Source organism: Cuculus canorus, chromosome 1 (genome assembly GCF_017976375.1).
Source record: "Cuculus canorus isolate bCucCan1 chromosome 1, bCucCan1.pri, whole genome shotgun sequence".
Lineage (NCBI taxonomy): Eukaryota > Metazoa > Chordata > Aves > Cuculiformes > Cuculidae > Cuculus > Cuculus canorus.
This window is the reverse complement of record NC_071401.1, coordinates 93,708,484-93,733,073: the sequence shown is the minus strand read 5'-3', so window position 1 is coordinate 93,733,073 and position 24,590 is coordinate 93,708,484. Positions and strand designations below refer to the sequence as shown.

Sequence of the window (24,590 nt, the reverse complement as noted above, 5' to 3'; positions counted from 1 at the left end):
CTCTTATCTCCTGCTTGTAAATCTACCAGCACCTGCCAAGACATTTAATGAATTTCTTTGTTTTCTCCATCTCACTTCTGAAACCTTTTCTATTCCTTAATCATCTCTTGGGTCTCCTGTAACTACAACAATTTCATTGCTTGTGATCCTATTAAATATCCTGCCTTTAAAATTTAGAGGATGCAGATAGAAATAAACCATCAACGTAATGCATCACTCTGGCTACATTTGTATTCATTTTTAAAAGGGATGGACAATGGGCTCTTTTTAGTAATGAAAAACAACCCAACAAAACTTCCAATCGCTTTCTACATCCATTTCTCTGACACTGTGCCAGTGTACCTGTCTTAGGATTTATCCCTCACCTATTACTAGGGAGACTGAAATATTGTGCTTCCTCTAGGTCTGCTTGCTCCACTCTTTTATTTCTAACCTTCCTTTACCCCTTCTCAGCACAAAGCATGGCAGATTCCTGGCGTAGGGAAGGACTCCTCATTTGAGATGTTCCATCTAATTCAAACAACACTCCATTTAAGCAATCAGGCTTCCCATTTTTCACTTTGCTTGGGATTACCTTTTGCTGTCAACACTTTTATAAGTGTTACTACATAATGGAAGACAATATCTTTATCACCAGTTATAAACAAAACTACTACTGCTCCCATCTGAGATAGTTTTGCCACTGAACTCTAAGGACTCAGGAAAGGACCCAGTTCTTTTGAAGAATGAAAAAAAAATTAAAAAAATATCAAGCTCTGATTCTGAGTCATGCTTTTTTCCAGCAAACTTGATGGTGCTTCTTGTTCTAGCAGCACTAGGATCATGAAAAGGCTATACACACATTCTTCCTCTGGCTCACCTAATACCTTAAGTGAAGACCATGGATTATTGTGTAATTAATTCACAATTAAACTAAAGCTGAAGGGATAAAGCTGAATGTTGATTGGCCCAATGTCACTAAGTTTTGTTTTTAGATTTGTTTACCAGGATTAAACGAGAAAGAACCTCCCTCACATGTTCCATGCTGCATCTGGAAAAAAGGTTACATTCTCACCACTAAATGTATGTGTTACATATTCAAGTACACATTAGCATATATGAATTCTTGGTCAGAGAGAGATGCAAAGGAGACTGTGCACCTTCAATAAAAAACAATACAAGGCAAGTGCATGTTAACTGGACAAAAGCTGAACAAGGAAGTACTGCAGAAGAAAATTAATTCCAGAAGCAGGGTTTAAATATTCTAATTATTCAAGCAGATAATTACTTTGGTCAGCAACATTACCATAATTAATCATGGCTGTACTGGGCACACAGGTTAGTGTAGGACTGGACCAGAACAAATGTCCCAAGAAGATAAGGGATGTTACATACTTGTCCCAGCAAAATCAAGAAGTCTAAAGCCAACTTAATATGATAACAATGTCTCCAAAACTTCAGCTACAGGAGAAATGCTAGTTTCACAATTCAAGGAGTATAGACTACACATTGTAATCTGCATTTCCTGCATTAGACTTTTGATCAGTAAATTAAGAGTACTTCATACAATGAGTCGCTGACCCTGTCAGTGTCCTATCTCCCAGCTTTTAAGTGGAGAAAACAAGGCTTGTGGAGGCCATGAATTACAGAGTGAAGGAGGTGATCTACCACGCCAGCCAAGTGTCACCCCATGCCTTAGTGAAAAACACAAACTTTTCCTCACCGTGAGTTTGACGCCTGACTGCACTGATAGGCACCGACCCAGCAACAGCCCTCAGTTCCATTTGCTGGGCCAGCTGCCTTAAAATTCTTAACACATTTGGCTTGCCCCGTGGGAAATCAGGGGCTGTGATACAGTTTTTGATTGCATGCTGCCACTTCTGAACTATCATGCCTCGCTGGCACTTTCTGTTTGATTGAAGGTGAGTTGGTTTTAAAAACAAAGGGAGAACTATTACAGTAGCAGTGGAGCTAGGCCAATAGTAAGGAGAGAGCGGTAAGTCATCAGGTTTCTCTGTTATAATATATGCTGACCTACTGAATAGCTGCATGAACTCCAGCAGTCAATTTACCTCCTCGTGACCTGACCTGTGGCTCTACTAAAATGGGCTAAAATCAGAGCTTTGCTGAAAACTACACTTTCTTTCCAAGCAGAGTACTCCTGGAGAAATAAATCATACCGGGCATGACACAGGAGGAAGACAAAGATTTACCTCTCCTTACAAGCTAAAACAAGGAGTAAAAGGATTAAGAATGGAGAAACTGCTGTTCTTATGCTACATTTGCCCCACAGAAACTGGACCCACAAATCCATTGCCTATAAGCAGAGGTACAAATGCTTGCACACAGACTGTACTGTAAATAAATTTGCAATTCCCACTCCTCTTTGTCAAGCAGGTTCAAAGAAACCACAACTCCTGAAATCACAAAAGCAAGAATTACATTTGTAACTTGTATAAATTCTTTTAGAAAATGTCCCACTCTGGAAATTCTTATTTCTGATGTTGACTAGAGGGAAGTCCCTGGTGGAATCATGATTTAGGAAAAATGAGACTTGTGCTTTGAAGAAACCCCACTAGGTGACGCATATTGAGCGACAGTGACAGCATTCCAATTCCAAAACTAATTCAGATGAAAACTGAACACAACAACTACAAGATCAAAACGTTGTTTTTTAGTTAAGAGATCAGAGAAACTTGCAGACAGGATTTTTTTTAGAGAACTTACTAAGGAGTTCTCCAGACCAGCAATACTGATCATCAGTAACACTCTTAGAACATGAAGTAACCTCCAGAAGAGCAAAAAATGGCCAACACAGGATCAGTCTTCAAAAAGAATGAACAAAAAAAATTTGAATTACTGAAGACTTATCAATCTCATCTTGGGAATGAAGAAAATGGTGAAAAAATGGAATGAAACTTAATGAAATGAATTAAAGGAGACAGAATAATTGAGGACAATGAATATAGGCTTGTGGTCAATCAGCCATATCAAAAAAGAAACTTTTTTCACAATGAGATTAAAATTCACTGAGAAGTTAGGACGATGAAAAAACTCTCACTAGATATGATTAAATATCATTAAAATATTTTTATATATCTCTAGAGCAAAGTATTGGTACCTCAAAATATTTAATAACAAAGTAGTATGATACAAAAAAATAACACAGCAGCCCTTTTACTTGAGTTTCAACATATTTAAAATGCAATTCTAAGCACAGAACCATTTTTAGTACTTATTTTCATCATGGACCATGAGACATCACACCATTGGTACTTTTATTAGTGGTCAGGTGTAAATGAAATAATACCTGATAAAAGTTTGAAAATTACACAAGAAGTAGGTAGCTAAAATATAATAAAAATTCCAGGTCTAAGGCATAGAGGACTTAAGGTATAACAAACTAGATTATCAAGTAGGCCTGGCCTCAAGTTTGCAAAGCATGTGTACTAGGATAAAGTCATATATCAAGAATACAAATCATAGGTATACAATGGAGAATGTTATCCTGTTGCACTGTAATCAGAGAATTGTCAGCTGCTTTCAATGGATAAATTGTTAAATGCAAACTCCAAAAATAATGCTGTGTCCAAAAAAGTGAATCTTGCAGATATAGACAGAAGCCAATAAAAAGTAAGAAGAAAGTTTGTTACCTTTCTATCTGATGCTGATATGCCTGTGGCTGAAATATTATGCTAATTTCTAGCATGCACAGATAAGGAAAGCTACCTAAAGATGGCAGAGACCAGATAAAAGCTTCGATATTAATAAATCATGGGAAAACTACAGAGAAAAATTAAAGACTATTCAGTTTTTTGACTTACCAATGAATACATTAAGAAATTAATTGGTTATGACCATGTAAAAGGAATATTCTCAGAGACTGAAAATACGATAAAAATACCACCTTCTGTCCCTGTACGGTAGACAGAAGTATAACAGGAGCAGATGGCTGGTTTGTTGAGTTGTAGCTTGACAAAGTCAGATACAAAGAGAGATGCAATTTTTACAGAAATAGTAGTTAAATACTGATAACTTCTATCAAAAGTACTGATTAATTCCTTATCACTACCTCTGTTTAAGTGAAGATCTGAATTTTTCCAAATTCCTGTATTCTGAGAGGAAATAATCCACAGAAGTCTTATGTAAATTTAGGCATAAGCCATATTGGCCAGTGTTCATTAGCTTTCCTTAAGTGACTGTAACTCAAGAATCTATGAATACTTGTAAATTAACCATGAAAAACTAGATGTGCACAGCCATCATTCCCTGGAGCCAAGCAGCTCAAAATATCCTGCTCATTACTAGATGGAATTCCACAGTATTTCTGAGAAGATAACACTTTCTTCACCCTTAACCCACCACTTCTTTTATGAAAAAAATGCATAGAGGTAAATGACTTAAAAAATTTTGAATGAGAAAGTTATTACACAAGCTAAAGTATCCATATGTCCTGATTTCCAGAGCTGCGTTTGAACCACAAGGCTAAGTTGTCTTCTTTGATCTATGAATTTGCCCATAACTAAGAGCCCTGTATCTCTGACTTTTTTTAAAGAAAAAATACATCCAAAATATTGTTGCAAAAGACAAAATAAGATGCAAATGAGAGACTGCTAGATGCTAAGGTGAGATGTAATACACAGGGTTGGCCCTGGATTTAGTGTACATCATAATCATATATTGCTAAAATACATGTAACTGAAGAATCTGGTGGTATTTGAAAATGATTCAACTTATTATTTTAGATGATAAATCACTTCACTATTTATCCAGTGTGTGATTTGAAAGGCTTTTTCCCAAATACCTTCAGTATAAGGTCTACTGTTGTGTGCTAGTGCAAAATCCACAGGGCCAAGTGCAGAAGTGTCAGACTGCAAAGGTCAAAAACCATGGCTCAGCCACTAGTATTTACTAGAAGATTGACAAAGTTGAATGAATTCACATATCTAAAACTCATTCACACAGCAAACATCTGAATTTGAATAAAGATTACAGAAAAGCATATATCACTGATAATGAAAGGTCAGTGAATGATGAAATCTTCTGTTCTGACAGATCATAGGGAAAAAGATGTGACAAATCTGAGACTATCTGGTTGTGTTTTCTTGCCTACTAACATGTCTCCGCTTTCATTTATATTTTGGGACTCGTGGTCCGCATCTGCTGGTAAACTGGAATGCCCCCATCTCCAGAACATCTTATTTTAGCCTTTGACAAAAATGACTATTCACAAGGGAAACAAAAATCAACAAAAAAAGGAAAACAAACAAACACCAATACAGAACTACTTTTCTTTCCCACATGCAAAATAGTAACAAAGGACACAAGAATCATTTTTATAGAAACTTACTAATGAAATGAAAAAAAAAGGAATGTCTGTAGAAAATGTATATGCTTTGTTGCCTCATGTCTGTTATGTTTTGCAAGAAAATGACAGAAACTGGAGACTGAACAGCTTGGTCACATTCAGCCCCACTTGTACTTTCACGTTCAGGTAGAATAGATATGCAGAAAAAAGTAACAGAGCTCTCATCTTACCTCGCAGCCTTTTCAGTCTTTGCTCCCTCCTCCTCCTCCGCACGATCAGCAGCATCACAAAAAGCAGCAAGACCGCAACCAAGATACAGGAAATGGTCACCAGCATCTTTAGCCCTTCGTTGGTTGCCAGCCCTTCCTCACTTTGCACAACTGACTTAATGAGTGGAGGGATTGTACCTGGAAACAGTGTCATGATATTAGATGCCTATTAATGAAGACAAAAGATTGAGTTCTCAGGGAATATGGCATGTTATCTGCTTCAGCTGCATGCAGAACACTAAGAAGGATTTGTCATGTTCAGGGGTTCAGGGTGGATGGTATGTTTGCATGTATACTGGCCATAATGACATAATCAGTCACACTGGCTTCAGAGACTCACAGATTATCAGAAATTGAAAAGATATGCATTCATTAATGAAAGAAAATCATGCCCATTACACAGCCAAATACTACTACTAATTTTAAGTCATATTAAATCATTACAAAGCTGTAAAAGATCTCAGAAACACTACCTATCTGTATCACCCCCTACTATGGGAAAATTGTTTACTATGGGAAAAAAACACTCCTTACTATGGGAAAATAACACTGTCATACTCTCCGCTGGATTTTTCTTTATAAAGAATGTATTTGACAAAGTTTGTTTTGTTCTATGTACATCAGATGAATCCTTCACACAGAAACATTCTTATATCACATCTTAGAGACGCAGCAGTGATATTGATCTGAAATTCATATAGCCAATCTGATGCTATTTTGCTAAAGAGTGTCTGACATTATACTCATCAGTAAAACAGGAGAGTAACACTGGATAGACACTATCAAATTTTGAGAGTGGAATGAGGGAAATTAATCTACAAAATACTGGCATTGGCAGGCAGCTCACTTTTTCATTTTGGGATATATTTGCCATTTGAATATGCCTGGCTTCTTGGTGATATATAATACTTGAACTTTTCAATTCTTTTTTTTTTTTTCTTTACTTTGAAAGGACGTGAGAAGAATGCAGCACTTTCTTTGGAAGGCTGTTTAGTCATGGAAGCCTTCTCACTCATTTCCTGATTACTATTAAACTGCTGAATGCAACCACAAATGAGGCTACAAAATGCAGATTTGTCTGAAAGGAGTAAAAACAAGCAAGAATTGTGAACTGTGATGACTTTCGACGGAAGCTATTCAATCTTAACCAGCTACAAAAACACAAAAGTGGCTACTTCGCTTGCTACAAGGACAGGAGAGTGAGATAGAAAAATGGGCACATCGTTTTGAACATTTTAATTTCTGCATTGTGTGGTATAGTTGTATCTCCTTATGTACCATACGGTGTCAGAAAAAAAGGTGATATGATGCAGTACAATGTGAGTGCCATAACAACAGAGAAAAAGTAGAATTTTAAGCTATTTTTTTTTGCAGAAGAACTATTAGAGTTACATATAATGAGTAGTTCCCGAAAGGATGGAGACAAGCAGAAAAACTACAACCATCCAAGCCTGTGTCAGGTACTTCAGATAATTTATTTTATTACAGTTGTGTTTTGAAGATTTTTCTACTGTTCCATTGCAGTTCTTCCCCATAATTTTCCTTCTTTTTCTAATTTTACACTTATTGGAATAAACACAGAGCAGGATTTTTTCATCCTGTCTGAACCGAGTACAGTTTTTTCACTACTTTAAAGGCAAAGAAAATTTTAGATGAAGAAATGGAAAGAACTTCAATCTCATGAAGGTAATACTGATAACTGACTTTAAATCTTCCTAAACTGTCCTGAATATTAAAGGACCAATTTTTTTTCTGAATTAAAATCATACAGACCATTGGCTAAGGATTGTTGGATTCAATATAACCTAAAATTATGTCTTATTCTCCTTAATGCTTTGATGCAAATCAAATTAAAAATGGCCTAAATTTCAATTAAAGCTTAAGTGTTTAGGTAAGGGATTATCATTTTCCATAGCTCTTCCAAGTGAAGAGCTCATAACACTATAAACAGGCAGTACAAGCTTAATTAAAAAAAATAAGACACTACAAGTTTATACATCCTTCACATTATCCATTTGTGGATATTCAGCAATCATATTAGAAATTGCCAAAACCTAAACCTGCTATCCATTGAGGAAACACCACGTCAACCTTTTTTTTTGACATTCTAAGTGTTGGCTAAGAGTGAAATAGTCAAAGCTTTTCTCAGAACAAAGACCCAGACAAATTAAGAGTTGTGGGTTTTGGGTTTTTTCAGGTCAATTCAACACTGCCCTTTGTTAACCCACTTTACTGATGCTTTATAAGAATTGTAATTTGAATGTCTCTGACCCCATTTTCCCTATGTTGCAGCCCTTCCAGCATTTCCTATTGCACCTTGACACTTTAGGACTACTAAGTATTTTCCCGTGTCCTATCTATTCTTCACATTAGGAACTCCCCTGGTGGACTAGAATCAATTAGCACAGTTCAGAGCAGCTATCAAGCTGATCTGATTTAATGTCAGGGCCACTGAGTAGCTGATCTTTGCGTCAGGAAGCTCCTTTGCAGCACTACACGCTACAGCTGCACATTGCTAAAAATATCTCCTTAAGTACTGAGTGCAAATGTTCTGCAAAAACAAGGGGCAGGAAGGTCATAAAATCTGTAAGCTGAAAATGGTTAGCTGAAATGTCTATGAAGGGAAAGCAAAAAGTCACACACAGATCTGTCATTAACCTTTTGACCTAATTCACCATGAAGAGATTTGAAGTAAAGTGTACTTAGCCATGATATTTCTCAGGAGCTCTATCACAGATAACAACCAGCTACTTCAGTCCAAAAAAAATGACTGGAAGACCATATAATGCAAGGATCTCTAGAAAGTTTACACAGGCTTTGTCTTAAGAGTACTAAAGGTCTTAAACTTGTTCTTCGCTTTTGGTATTTTAGAAATTCCACACACGTCTTATCCAGTCTTCAAAGTACCATCCTTGCATCTGTTTTATCCTAAGGATGGCTGTAGATGACTAGAAGCTGGAAGACACTTATCAGAAGACAAATCAGTGGTAGAGGTAGGGTTAGCACTCAAAAGCAGAGTTGCCCAAAAAGTTTCCACTGGCATGCTTTCTGTAAATGAAAAATTCACTTTCTATGAAACAAAAAATTTATGCATGGGGTATTGATAGAAAATGCTGATTTCTAATCAGACATAATTTTCCAGCTCTGAAGTGCCTTAAGCCTATGCAGCTTACCAAGGAACAAAAGAATGGGAAGTTGGGATTCTATAGGGGCAAGTTTTGCTTTAGAACCACTGAAACAGTTCTATGAAATCCCTTATGTAGGAATAGACTATCTTCATTTTCGTTAACTCAGAAAACTTGAAAACTGAAATTTACTTTCCCAGACATGTTTTTCTCTCTCAGCTTTGTGGTCAGTATTTGAGATCATGCTGCCTCTCTAAGGCACACAGATTCCTGGCAGACCACGCTTGACAAATGAAACCATCAATGCTGTAAATGAGAAATTTTATAGCTGACCAGAAGCAGTGGCCCAGGAAATTTAATGCTACTAACATTTTTACTCTTTTATTTTCTCACTTTTAAAGATGCTGTAGAGCAACACACAAAATCAAATGTCACGCAGGTTGCAGTACGTGAAACCAAGGTATCATCACCTTATCAAAACCTAGAGATTGACAACATTTCCAATTGGTAAATTGTAAGCATACACTTGATTTCACTGCTATCAGTGGGAGTTTAAGGCTCTGGACCTGTGTTTTCATATAATTTCATATGAAGGTATGGACTAAGATCGTTTGCTCCAGTCATATATATGTTACAATAATTGTGGAAGTAAAAAAAGATCACTGAAAGCTGGATGCTCTCTGAAGAAAAATACTGGAAAGAAAAGAGGATGAGCTAGTAAAGGGTTATTACTGACAACATTTTTACTGTCGAGTAAAATAGGTCCTAAGCCTACTTGGCAAGACCTGGCAGCATTTGTAAAACTTCTTGGATCTCGGTTTCCTGTAGGTTTCTAAAGTGCTGAGACAAAATCTCCCTCTTAACTTTTTAGACTGTCTGAAATAACATGAAGACTGGGTGACAGCTTGTCAAAATGATATTTTCTCAAAGAAACATGAGTGGATGTGCTACTTGCAAAATAGTGAGCCATCAGGTCATGATGTGCCTTGAATTATCAGCAAGAACTGTACAGTACTTAGCGCAAAGACTGAGAGAGCATCAGTGGATGTGTAAGATGTTGAGTTTTAAACCCTGCCTGATTCATATCCCACATTTATGACTGGGAATAGTCCCTGTTGCGTGCTCATCCCTGAGCCATACATGAGTATTGTCCTGCGGAGTGCTAGTTTGTGTGGGACAAAACTGTGGCAAGGAGATGTGTTACCAACACAGTTATGAATGATTAGCCGTTTGGTGCTGTTGCTGGACAATTATCTGTTCTTGTTTGAACTTGCTCACTAGTCCTGTTTAATTTAACAGTATATGTGTCACCAAGTGGTTGCACAATACTGCACAATATCCCTGGAAACGGAACAACATTTTACGCTGGGTGTCTCCAGAAAGGCTCTGGCAATTCACACTACAGCAATTCAAGAGATTGCCATCTGGAGCCATCTGTGTTGCCGTTTTGCCAGAAATGCAGTCATTTCCCACTACAGAGTCAGCAGAAGCACACATGTGCCACCATCACTTTCAATAAATATGCCGAGATATGAGCTTTAGTGACTGCCAGATAGGCACATTTGCTTCTGTCCTCTTGTTCTAGCTTTTGCAGACTGGGCAGTACCCCCTGGCAGAAGGGCAGTGTGCAACAATTCCTTCATCCCCTGTGCCCTGCTGTTGGGCATGACCAAGCCATCTGTCAGGGACATTAGTTTCACTCTTCCCTGTCTGCAAATAGGGATAATAGCATTGCAATTGCTTTGCCCTTGGAGGATGTTGTCCAGAGGCCTTCCCAGAAGACAAGCTAGTTAGCTGCTCTGTTGTGTCATGTAATAGGTTTTGAGTTGTGTCACAAGGACATTGCATGGAATAGCAATGAGGCTAGTCACTACTGTGAATGGCTGCAGGAACCAGTTGTATGGGAGACAAAAATTTCATGGAAGACAAGCATGAAATACTAGCAAGTGCCTCTGTGACCACTGAAATTAATGACACCTAGTGCCTTATGGTTGTGTTGTTTGACTGACTTTGTTGCTAGAGCTCTTCCTCAGTGAGGACAAATAAAACAATTCCTATTTTCTGCCTGGCAGCATATTGTCATGAAATCAACAGGCATTTTACATCTTAAAGACTGTTACCCCTCTGTCAGCATGGCTAGCAGATTCAAAAAGGAGTTTATGGGGGGGAAAAAAGAAAGAAAAAAAAATATCACAAAAAACTAGAGTAAAACCAGCATATCATTCATGTAAATAACAAGATATACTTACTGCCATCATAATTGAGTGTGGCAAATTTGGCTTGTTTCTCTGCACAGCCAGCACTGTTGCACACTCTCATTTGCAGTTCGTACCAGGTTGCCTCCTGGAGGTCATACAGTATGTAGGATTTTGACAGGGATGTCCGCTGAGCGGTTGTCCAGACTGTTGTCCCAAACGGCCGGTACTCCAGGGTGAAGGAGGTGATGGGGCAGCCACCATCATTCCAGCCTATCAGGTTCAGCCTCACTCTTGTCGTGTTGATACTAGCAAAGAGCTCCTGTTCCTTTGAAAACTGTGGCTCTAGAAGCAATAATACATTTCAAGTGAAATGCTTAAGTATTACATATAGAGGACTCTAAAAAATACAAAATTAAGAGAATAACTTCTTGGACAATCCTAACTGCTTCTTAATCTTGATGTCCATATATTCAACTTCCACTTCCCTCCCATCCTTTTAAGAAGATGCTTTCTTCACACTTTGTGCCAGACTCACAAACCTAGATTTTAACATCAATATGTGAAAAAAAATACCCCTGCATGGACCTAAATTGCCGGTTTACATGGACTAGCATGAGTCAACTTGTAAACCTAGTGCAAACACTTCATATCAGTAAATGCCCTTGCTTGCTGCTATGAAAAAAAAATACCAAACCCCGGGGATTCAGAACACCACATAGAAATTCCATAGAAGACAAATACATTTGAAGATTGTCCACTGGTGCTTTAGTCTTTTTTCTTGTCTACTTTTGAAGTGGAATTGAACACAATTTTGTTTGAGAGTACAGAGGTTTTCATTTGTGGAAAACGACATTTTCAAAGAACTTGCAAGTAAAAATCAAAGTTTTAAAAATATTTATACATTAACTTGCACGTGGCATACTTGAAAATAATGTATACTTTGAAATTTGTATTTCTGAATCAAGATGTTTCCATTCAGAAAGGGGATGATATTTCCATTTACTTTTCCTGCTTTCAGAACAAATATTGGTTTCTGTTGATGTATACATTACATACTTTTGACAGTTCTACATAATACAGAGGTAATGACTGAAAAAATTGCACCTTGGAATTGAAATAATGACACTAGGTGGACAAGGCAAGTCATCAAATGTTATTTATATTATACTGCAAAGCACTTAAATGTATTATTGCTATTTGCTTAGCAGAAACAAAATATTCTTATTATTGGAAGTTACACCTAATGTAATGAAAAGTATCTATAATGTGCTTTTAATTCTATATAAGAAAGGATAACTAACCAATCAGAGTCTTTTTGCCATTTTAGTGCTTTGATGAGCTGCACCAAAATGTACCCTCTTCTGCAAATTCTACTGGAATCTAAATGAAACTGGTGATTCCTGCTGTGTCTTATGAACTGTTTCAACTGGCTCTATTAATAGCCTTGGATAGAGATGTTTCTGGAGCTTTCATGTGAATAAAACTGATCTCAGCTTTCTAAATCACATAGTATCGGGTTTAGTCTGTAAGTGTAACACAGGTAGTTTCCGGGCCTGTATATCAATTCCAAGACACTTAAAGGTCAGGAGATCTGCTTTCTCGTGAAGCTTTTGGATGTCATCTGAGGCATGTGTATATCTTACATTTCATGCAAAGAAAACTAGAACACTCAACTTCTACTTCTCCAAATTTCCCTTTCTTAAAAGTCAGCAGATCAACCTTCCTGACTGCTGATAATCTCAGCTTGGACACAGCTGATTTGCAGCCTTCCCTGAGCTTCAAGAAGTCATATCAATCACATCTACTGCATTCCAGGTCTTCCCTACGCCACTGAGTGTCAAATGAAACGTTCACCTTCTTGTGATGCCTGGGAGATTTGCAACAGTACAGGTGTGATGAGTAGCATAAAGAAGCACAGGTGTAACTTGCAGTTGGTGAGAAGATGCGAGATGAGGTGATCTTTAGAGCCTTACGCAAAGCTACACCACTCTGTTGACTTAGGGGTAGGACATTCTGAAGTATATCTTTAAGAGGGCCTGTTGCAAAATTTGCTCATATTCCTGACATATATTTGCAATGTGGAACTACCATCAGCAACTGTGACCATGCGACTCATTGCTAAGCTGGCTAAGAACTCCACAAATTTTGGCTGTTTTCCTTTGCAGAGGTTCATACAAACTTCCTTCCCTTTGACACTTATCCTGTTCAAAGCCTGCTACTTGCTTCCCTCCTACAGTACCAGCTTGGATTAGAAATGAGACATTGGCTCAATTTCCTCCACACATAAATGTGCCCTCCATCTTCCTTTGACATCCAGACAAACAACACCCTGAACCTTTACAACAGGAGAGGAAACAATTTCTTTATGGCAATAGCAGTAGCTAGAATCGCTCTAGTGTATGACAGTGGTGATATACCCTTCCCAAATATCTACAAACCCATCTTAGAAAAAAAATATTACAAAAATAAGGCAGGCATATCAGCTAGTATGTGCTTCAAGTCCCACAGCGACAGCCTCTTTTTTTTCGTGGCATGGACACAATTGGAAGTGTTTCCAAAGCCAGTAATATGAAAATATCCAAGTCTGTCTTCTCATCAACCCAAGACCTACGGCAGAATGCAAAAGCTTCAGGTGTGCAAAGGGGATAGAAATCAACGTACCTTTTCCAAGTGTTTTGGCCTCGATGATCTCGCTGATGCGTCCTGGCCCCACTCCATTTTGAGCAGTTAGAGTAAACTTGTACCAAGTGCCACATTTCAGTGTTTCTAAACGGTAGGACCTCTCACTAGGGCTAATGGGAAAACTACCCCACTGCTCACTGTTATCTTCTGAGTACTGCAAAATATAACCTGAAGGAAAAGCACATATGGCAATGATAAGCCAGACACAAACCTCGAATTCTGCAGGTAATATGACAAGTGATTTTAAAGACCCAATAAAACTAGAAAAATCCCTTGTAGAGGAAGATATACGTCTCTCCCCAAATAAAAAAAACTAGGCAATGCATTTTGCCTACCCTTACAACAGCTCAAATACCATTTTTATGATCACTTCAAAGGGAAAAGAAAGGGAGAGACATTTCTAAATATCCTTCAATCAGCAAAAGAGATCAGACTATGAACATGGACCCCTGGGAATGAATAAGTAGAGCTTATATGTCTGGCAAACCAGAGAGAATAACTGTCATAACAGCTGAGAGTATGCTGGAAGAAAGTGATTAAATCTGTGATTAAACCATCACAAAGAAAAACTGCAATTTACTCAAAGCTGTTATCACCACCATAGTGCACATTAAGAGCTGACAGCAATACAGATTGCTCTGTTTTTCTATTTCTTGAGCAATGCATAATCATATACTAACCCTATCAACATATGATAATTTAGTAAAAGTTGCAATTAACCTGAATTACATTACCTCGGATAGAACTGCCACCATTGTCTCCAGGTATCCAGGAAAGAGTGATGGAAGAAGATGTAGTTTTGGATACAGTGAGTCTTGGCTGGTCTGGTGGGACTAGATGGGAAATAGTTAAAAACAAAAAATAGATTCAAATGATTAGATGTGATCTTAAAACCTTCTAAAAGTCATCTATCAAATAACCATTTTGAGTTGCAAAAAATGGAAATTACTTCTGTCAAAATGTCTGTTTAGCTGACATGCTTGGTTAGGACAAATGCAGACAAGCTCTCATTTTTTTTATATTTAATTTTCTACACAATTCTGTCTTTCAGTTCTTAATCCTTGCTTTTGTCTGAATTTTTTTGTGTGTGTCCTGTCAGACCTAAATAGCGTATGAGCTACCCAGCCATTATTTTTCATTAATTTCTGTATCTCTTTTAGAGAGAAGATGAATTTTTAGTGGTGGGAAACAGATGTTGACTTGCATATGATGCCCTTCTCATGCATGTGTTTGCAGGCTATTACATTCAAAGTAAGAAGAAAAAAAAAGGTACACCTGTAATTGTGGGTGCTAACTAGGTAGCATGAGTAGATCCGTGAATCCTTTATGCACATCCATAACTCTTCCAAATCACACCATCTATTCACTGAGGCTATTAGTATAAAGAATACACAACTCTATCAGCAAAGGCTGAACAAACCTGGAAATATTTCGGTTCTGCTTCTCTCAATAAATGTTACAGCTGTGTCTAAACTGTGGGCTGTAAGAACCTAATGGTTCCCAAGACCAACTCCTGACAGCATGCAGGAATAAGACAGAGGTTTCATCTCCCGTCCTCTGCCCAGTGTCCTGATTTCTTCAGAGGAAATTCCAGCAGTAGAGGACAGAGAAGAAGCCATGCTATATTCCAGCAAGTTGCCTAGAGTAGGGAGAACCGGGATTGAGAAAGGGAACTGTGACTGGAAACGGCACCGGAAACTGGGATAGCCTAAGTGACTGCAAACTGCACAGTGGCTGGGTTTCTACAGCTCAATGCTCAGAGGCTGAAAGTGACAAAGTAGCCAGCTTTGTCTTCACCTTGAAAAATCTGTCTTAGACATAAAAGATGTCTACTGAGCCAATACGACCATATCCTAGTTATAATCTGGAAAGCTCATCTTTGATTTCTGCCTCAGTCATTTAGCTAGTCCTGTAGTACAAATGAGCTAACTAGAACCATGGGACAAAACCATTAAGGCCATGGAGGATAGTGTTTGTTAAAATAGAGATGAATGGCAGGTGAAACTCCGAAGAGCTGGTCAAATTAGTCCTAGAACCCTGAAGGGTAAATATTCACTAATATTTAACCCAAGTGCTTTACATCTGCAATTCTAGGTTCAGAAATTGAAAGGGGGAGAAAGGGTAGTTCCTGCTTCCGATCCTTTGCACTGCTCTGGTCATGCATAGGAGCACCGTGTCTCGCTTGTCTTACGGATTATTTTCTCAATAACTGTTACTCCAAGAAATTACTCCAAGGACTTCAGAAACATAGCCAAAACTGAGCTTTACTGCCTCAAGAAGAAGGACAGTGTCCATCAAGGGAAGGGGTCTGAGTAGCAGTGTCAAAGTTGGGATGGAAAGCCAGGGAGAAGGGACACCAAGGCAGTCACTGCCACTACTAGTATGGAAAGGGGGGGAGAGGCATCAGTGATGGCTGCTGGTAGGAACTGCCATTTCCCTGCTGTAGTTACTGCTTGACAGACAGCAACGCAGGACAGAAGACACAAATACTCAGTTGTGTCCAACAGCTGGCTGCCAGAGGACATTGCCTGCTTTGCCCATGTTTAAGGGGTAGCTCTACCTGCAGAGTGAAACTCCAGGAAAAGCTCCCTGCTGCAGTTCACTTTCAAGTCATTGCATTGCAAAATAATGGGCGCTGATGTGAAGTGGAGGTTGCCGGTTTACAGCTATGGACTAGTTCAAAGAGAAGTCGATTTTACTGCCCTTGAAGGCCTAAATAGTGCTGAAGAAAACAAAAAAAGATAGCTGATGCTCTAAAGGAAAATTCCCTATGTGAGATGGATTTGTTTCGTTACTCTGACTGACTTAGCTGAATCCATGGAGAGAGACTGCATACATTACACTGTGTAAGATATAGTATGAAACCTATCATCATATCTTCACCCCACCTACAAAAGATGATAGCCCCACATATTAAATGTCAATCTTTCTCTGTTCCTCAGTGAAGTAATGTTGATTTGCTTTTAGGTACTGTAGTTCAATAACAGCAAGGATATGCAATTTTGAAAGTACTTAGTGAAATATAAATATGAAGTTTCCATTTCATAGCGTTTTCTCTCCCTACTTCCTTTTGTGGTCATGTTTCCAACATCATAGAAGAGTATCTTTAGGCTCAATTGGATAGTAGGTAAGTTAACATAAACTATAGCATTTCTTTCAAGGCTTAGCGGACTGATTTATACAGAGAACATTGTAGTTCAGTTGAGATAATCTGTGTTCTCATATGTTTGCACTAGAAATGTAGATTGCATATCAAGGGACAGGAGAGTGAATGGCCACAGCATAGCCCATATTCCCAACTCAGTTATTTGCTTCCCTGCGATATAACAATTTACAGCCAACTGAAGCTCACAGGATCTGCTTTAGAGTAAGTGAGCATGGAAATCTGGGCAGTGAATTCTTGGCATGTAATTATACATGCTCACGTTACCGTTAATGTGTATTCCTATATTTTCATTGCTTTTATACATATCAACACCATAATGGACACATTATATACATGTCAACATGCATATAAAAAGTATCTGGTAATACATGCTAGTTGAAGTTGTAACGATATTTCCTTTCAGGTGCTTCTTCATAGTCACCATCAGTAAAATTCTGCTCTTGCATAATGAAGTTAGTACAGAGGCAAAATTCTGTTGATAGCTTTTTGGAAGCTGAAGAAAAGGCCTTCAGCTCATCCAGCATTTTACAATATTTAAATGATACACGTAATATATGTGAAGAGAAGGCATAAGTTGATATGATATACTCACACAGTTACTGTGTGAGTAAGTAGAAAACAATTGCGTGCAAACACATGGTTGTCAATTCTACAAAAGCTTACATAGAGACTTAACTGCAAGTGTGTGAAATATTCCATCAAAGGCAAAACATTTATTATCTCATAAAATGCTGATGGCTGAGTCAGAGTGACCTGCACAGTATTTTATGTATTCATTTGGAAGAATGAAATTTGTATTAATACACATTAATATCAAAATTTTAAAATATAACTATAAATAGGCATATCTATGCATTACCAGTACATGGTAGTTAATAGCTGTGATTAACCATTATTGGATAAATTGGATGGATCGAACAGTCTTACCTTGTACCTGCAAATTCAAAATTATTTCATCTGATCCCCAGTTATTACTGGCCACGCAGCTGTAATATCCAGAGTCTTCGGCTTTCACAGTACGGATGACAAAGCTGCCATTGCTAAAGATGCTTCTTCTCCCATCAATCATCACTAGACTGGGTGTCCCGTTACTACCTCACAGGAAACAAAGTGCATACATTAAAGAAGTTACAATCAAAATTACTCAGAATTGGAATTTATTTTGAAGTAATTAATAATGAAAAGGAAATAAAAAGGGGAACTGGTGTGGTGTCCTCCTTTAATAAAGACAGTAGAGGAATATACTCTGCTGGGAAGAACCTGTCATTTGCCTAAAGATTGTACACATCCTGGCCCCAAACTGAGTAACAATGGGAACTCATTCCCTCTTTACTTATCTGATATTTTATAAAACTGTCAAAGTAAGAGTAAAAAGAAGTTCCTGGCCACAAAGTCCATCCTTACAAAATTATAGCTACTTGTTTCAATGCACAAGATGGTTTCACAGTACTGCAGTATCACTGCTTACGCAGTGCTTGGATGAAAATGGATGCCCAGGATGAAAATTATTGTCCATGTGTACTACCTAGTGACCTGTCAAACTGTGAAAATATAAATGAATACAAAATAACAGAAAACCAGATATGTGCAAGACATATACACTGCACTCCACAGCACAATTCAATTCATCAGAGATACTGCTTTCTCAGCCTAAACCTATTTTGTGTGCTTGAAGCTGAAACAGAAAATACTCTTAGGTTTTACATTTTTAATGTTTTACCTTTACCCCTTCTTCACAACTTCTTCTCCCTTTTGGTACCTTCTAATTATCACAGGCAATTAGTTTTAGTTCAAAGAATTTCTGAACTCCTCATCTACTGTGATTGTATGCAGTTTCTGCAAATGGTCCTTCTTCCCGACACAGTCATTCAGGATCACCCACATCACAATTCTTACGATTTTAAGCAAATGGACTTTAATTGAGCTATACGTTTAGTTGCTGGTTACCTATCCTTCATCCATTTGACTGTCGGAGCTGGGTCTCCAACAGCTTTGCAAGGGAGGACGATGTCCTTCATCCAGGGAGTTGTCACTGTGCCACTGAACGTCAAAATCCTGGCAGGAGCTGAGCAAGAGAGAACAAGAGAGACTGTAATGAGGTGTTCATTCATACAGCCTTGAAAGGGAATCACAGACATACAGAATTAAACACTGAAAGCCAAATCAATCTCTTTCAAGCTCTGCTTTTAGAAACCAACTACTTTTAACTCATAGTATCAGCATTGATTCAAGCACAAATATTATACTTCTAGTATCTGGAAGACAAATAACTAGAAGAGAAATGAGATGGAGGACTGGAACAGTTCTTGTGAAGAAAAAGAGCAAAACCAACTATTGACCATTTTTACTGATTTTTATATATTTGATAGTTGAAATGATGGATGAAAAGTATGCCCAAGGGATACTCCTCTGGAAATTTCCTGCAGGAAATGTCCACATTACTCAGGTATCTTATGGAAGGTAAATAATCAATACAACATTTTTACAACAGCAATGATATTAAGCAAAACAAACCTTCATATATGAACATGTGAGTACATTGCAAAGAGTCTATCTGACATCCACAAATACTAACAAAATCTTAAGTCAGTTTGTGTCAGCTCTCGTAACACCTAAATATACCAACAAACATATCACTCCTGTAGTTTAATTTATAATATACAGGAACAGTAGGGTTGTGTTAGAGCTCCATTGCATGTTATTACTTAAGAATGATCCTTGATAGAAACCAATTAGAAAAACATGACAATGGGAGGCAGCATCAAATATAACTAGGACAATTCATCTCAAAAAGAATCATGCATAAAAGAACAGGCCTTGAAGAGTTAAAGGAAATTACTTGAGTAGGCTGCAGTGGGAGTTGAGATATTAATAAAAATAAAAGATTCCATAGATTATATGATTAGTTTGGACTATTGCCTATGTTCTCTTCAAGTGTTATTGAAGACTAAGCTTCTTGACAGACTCTGTTCAAAATTTTAACTGAAAACACAAGAAGTAGCTGTTTAAAAACTGGCGGTAATGGACAAAGTCAAGATTAGGTAATGGAACAATGCTTTCCTAACAGCCAAGCACTGACATGTCCCATTGTGGCTAAACAGCAGCTGAAGGACCCTGGCTCCCCTCCTTCTGTCACCTCTAATGCTTACCTCAGCAGGAGGGTGCTGCAGCGTGTGATACAAAGACACTGGTCAGTCAGTAAGTCTCATAATACAGCCTTGCTTTCCACTGTGGCACTCCTAACACTCTATCTTCCAGAAAAGATTTACAGAGTCTTATACTGACACAAGCCATGGACTAATTAACCAAGCTATCTGAAACAGAAAAATCCTCAGAAATGGTGTGAAATGCTGAATCCATCGAAGTTAGTGTTAGAAAGCTCATCTGTCCTCAGTGGTGCCAGGTTTTCCTTGCAGGAGATGCCTAATGGTACTCATGCCATCTTAAAAAAGCAGCAGGAGATGCTGTCAGTTGTGACTATCTATAAGACACATCTATAAGCATCTGGACTGCTCCTAGTAGCAGCAGTGCATTCTGAGTAACAGTGGTTAGAAACTCAAGTTCCTGTCCTACGCAAAATTCCCTCTGTAACATAAAACTTGAAAAGTCATTAAAAATGAACCATTGATTGTTTTCTCCCTGGCTTTCCCACCTCTACTGTGTTTCTCAAAACATCCAGCTATTTGCAACTGCTGCCATTTACTTAGAGCCTAGGGAACTTTATGCAGTATACGGGCAATTCAGCTGCAGGGCTTACTACCAACTACTTACTACCCAAACAATTACTGACTACCCACCAGCCTTATATTAGGAGCCATGGCACTGGATTAGGACTGTGCCTGTTCCTATTTTTTGCAAACTACTCAGTCGTTATTGAAAATAAAGAGGTGCCTTCACAAAACAGAACACTCTCTTACATTAATGCAGCTTTCCATGCATTTGTTCATTTGAATTATGAATCCTTTTGCCTACACTTAATAAGAAATAGGCAGAAATTTGTTTCAAGAGGCTGTAACACAATTATTTCTTTTTTCCCCTTTTTTTATCTAGAGGAGACAACCAAATTTTAAAGGTAAACTGTATAGGGATACTGAACACAAGCTACAACACTTCACAGCAGCTCAACCTAATCCAACTACAAAAGTCATCAATGAACACCCTGAGTGAGGAGTTTTTTTCATTTACTTTCCCACAGAAGAATAGCCTTTGTATTCCAGTATGATGAACCATTAAATAAACAGACAAATGGTGTCTGTGTATTATCACTTAAGACCCCCACATTGTTTAAAAACATTAAACACACAAATCAATATAGACTAGGAGGCAGATCTACTCCATAGTAATGCTCAGGTAGTCTACAAGAACAGGGGAAACTCAACATTGAAGTCAGAGAGTTTCCCCAGAGGATCAGATTGCCACGGGTCTAGACCTATTATTGTCACGTTGTTTGTAAATGCCATTCTCCATCAGTCATGGCCAGGAAACAAGAGGAACAAAGTACATGCAGGGTATTCTGTCTTTTAGATATATTTGACATATTTTTGATATATTTGACACATCTGAAGTTAATAATGACTTCACTTGAGGGGGTAGGCACAGCCTGTTTATGTGGAGACTGAACTTTCATTGCTGTGATTATTTTCTGTTTGTTGGGATTTTGGCTTATTTTTGTCAGGTAATTACAGAGAATAACAATCTGTTCTAAGAAACGAAGACAGTTAAGAAAGAAATGATACCTTGAATTAAGCTTTCATTTAAATTGAGCTATCCATTTCATATCAAAGCCCTACCTAGACATTCACGTTGTTCTCAAAGGGGTTCTTAAAGGGGTTATAATTAAGTTGACATAATTCAATTCAAAGCTAACTCTCATTAGCTGTCATGATGGTATAATTACTTGGACAGTTACTGTGAAATAAGCGGAGAAAAAAAGGAAGCAAACAATTTCACAGGAATGGACCACTGCATGTTCTTGCACTGGGGAACATGCCTTTGACACAGTTTCTCACAGCATTCTGCTGCAGAAACTGTCAGCCTCTGGCCTGGACAGGCACACACTCTCCTGGGTTGAAAACTGGTTGGATGGCCGGGCCCAGAGAGTGGTGGTCAATGGAGTTAACTCCAGCAGGAGGCCAGTCACAAGTGGAGTTCCTCAGGGCTCAGTACTGGGTCCAGCTCTGTTCAATGTCTTTATCAATGACCTGGACGAAAGCATTGAGTGCACCCTTAGCAAGTTTGCAGATGACACTAAGCTGGGAGGAAGTGTCGATCTACTGGAGGGTAGGGAGGCTCTGCAAAGGGATCTGAACAGGCTGGACCACTGGGCTGAGACCAATGGGATGAGGTTTAACAAGGCCAAATGCCGGGTCCTGCACTTGGGGCACAACAACCCTATGCAGCGCTACAGACTGGAGGAAGAATGGCTGGAGAGCTGCACGGAAGAGAAGGACCTGGGGGTGCTGGTTGACAGCCGACTGAACATGAGCCAGCAGTGTGCCCAGGTGGCCAAGAAGGCCAATGGCATCTTGGCTTGTATCAGAAATGGGGTCACCAGCAGGTCCAGGGAGGTGATTCTCCCTCTGTACTCAGCACTGGTGAGACCGCACCTTGAATACTGTGTTCAGTTCTGGACCCCTCACCACAAGAAGGATGTTGAGGCTCTGGAGCGTGTCCAGAGAAGAGCAACAAAGCTGGTGAGGGGGCTGGAGAACAAGTCTTATGAGGAGCGGCTGAGAGAGCTGGGGTTGTTTAGCCTGGAGAAGAGGAGGCTGAGGGGAGACCTTATTACTCTCTACAACTACCTGAAAGGAGGTTGTGGAGAGGAGGGAGCTGGCCTCTTCTCCCAAGTGACAGGGGACAGGACTAGAGGGAATGGCCTGAAGCTCCGTCAGGGGAGGTTCAGGTTGGATATCAGAAAAAAATTCTTCACAGTAAGAGTCACTGGGTACTGGAACAGGCTGCCCAGGGAGGTGGTCGAGTCGCCTTCCCTGGAGGTGTTTAAGGAACGGGTGGATGAAGTGCTTAGGGACATGGTTTAGGGAGTGTTAGGAATGGTTGGACTCGATGATCCAATGGGTCCTTTCCAACCTTGTGATTCTGTGTGTGTGATTCTGTGGGACTTCTGGCAAAACAGGCTATAACTGCTTCTAGCCCTGTGATGTGCTACTTGCTTCAGATATGCTAGGGGGAGAGAAAGGTCTTCTAGGCTATTAGCTCTGCCCATCCCTCTTCATCATGCATCCTCTGCCCTTATCACTGATCATTACTTTCTCCCACTTCCCAGTGATGCATTCATACAGGAAATCTTGTAGATGATACAATAATTTCTAACCTGGCTACACCCAAAGTTCATAAAATTGCTCTTTCTCAGTATTCCTAGTGTCCATTACAACCTCTGGAAATTGATTATTCCTCACTTTTTCAGTTTTAAGTACATATAAGAGAGGCTTGTCCTATCATTTAATGCAGACTTTAAATTGCAGTATCACTACTAGCTCTAACATTGACTGGATACATTCTACCATCCTTCATAATGAAGTCTTGCTCACACTGACTTGTCTTTGTCAAAGTAATGAATTATTTTTCCGTAAAATCCCCTTGTCTTTTCATATAAGCTAATTTGAAGTTCATTTATTTGTCATCATGGATCATATTAAATAAGCTTTGGAGGAGCAGAATTAACTTCTGTTTCTGGGAAGCTTGCTCAGTCGACGTACACGTAGGTCAGTTTGTAACTTCTCTATTTTTGGTAAACTAAAAGCAATCACGTACTACACTTCCTCATAACTAGAGGTTATGCCTCTTGATACCTTAAAATCCTATGTTGTTCTGCATTCATCTTGCCTGAACTCTTCTCACTTTTTTAAATGTATAGGAGCTGGAGAAAGACAACTCCTAGTGCGTTATGTGCAGGGATCCCTTCATGTTCCTGGGTTTGCCTATACCCTCAAACTACTAGGATTGCACCATATTGTTGTCTAGTTAGTTTTGTCCATTACTCAATGTTCATGTTTTATTTTTGTTTCCTTTTTTTTTTTTTTGTGTTCATCACCCCACCTTTATTATCCACAGGTAACAAGTAGCCTAAAAGGAAGACCACACTGAAACCTTTGCCCTGTTGCCCTAAGATGTTTTTCATGGTTTTTCTTTACAGATATCCTTTACAATTCTCATATGCCTTTTAAGATCTCAACTTCAGTCTCACCAATATTCAAAATGCAATACGAAGTTATCCTACAGGAAATCAAAAGTGGAAAGCTCCAGGCTCTTCAGACCCATCAGATCTTTCATAGTCTTTCAGCCATCCTTCAGGTCACTCCTCTGACACTGTGTAGCTACTAAGAGAAAAGTTCTGAAAGACTGTGCAAAAAAATGCCAGGAAAAGGCAGAAAGTTGACAGAATGAAATCTGTAAGCAATAGTATGAGGAGCAAACATTTCCTTGCTTGTTCCAACTTATGCCTCTCTACTTTCTTAGACCCTTCCTGTATTTACACTGTTAAATCTTCCATTGCGATCTACATGATATTAATGATGATTAACCACCCACAATAGTTAATCTGCCATTCTCAAACTGATTATCTTTCACCTAGGTAGGTAGGAACAGCAAGCTTCCCTATGACAGTGGTTTCATGTTGGTGGCACTTGACTGAAGTTCTGCAAAGCTTTTTTAGAAAGTATCTGTTATCATAAAGCCTTAGACACTTTTTTTTTTTTACATTACTACATCACTAGCCACAGGACTGAAGAATTAGCATGCTTGTAAAACTGTAAAGTCAATTAAATACATCTACCTTTGTGACTCTAGGGACCTGTGTGATAAATGTTCATACTGGTACATTGCATGATGTTACCAATTTGAGTG

At 38.7% G+C, this 24,590-nt stretch overlaps 1 protein-coding gene across 2 annotated transcripts in view; it reads right to left on the bottom strand.

Annotated features, from left to right (window-relative positions):
* Positions 1-24,590, bottom strand: part of DSCAM (DS cell adhesion molecule) — a 460,069-nt gene that overhangs the window by 37,577 nt on the left and 397,902 nt on the right. The window contains exons 22-27 of one of the 2 annotated variants that reach the window (XM_054085408.1): positions 18,675-18,792; positions 17,655-17,818; positions 14,296-14,394; positions 13,541-13,729; positions 10,931-11,221; positions 5,518-5,694 (exon numbers count right to left, since the gene is read on the bottom strand). In XM_054085408.1, the coding sequence (XP_053941383.1) occupies positions 5,518-5,694; positions 10,931-11,221; positions 13,541-13,729; positions 14,296-14,394; positions 17,655-17,818; positions 18,675-18,792 (1,038 nt within the window). Of the gene's footprint in view, positions 1-5,517; positions 5,695-10,930; positions 11,222-13,540; positions 13,730-14,295; positions 14,395-17,654; positions 17,823-18,674; positions 18,793-24,590 lie in introns of those variants that run through there. The other variant, XM_054085418.1, reaches the window with a different exon arrangement.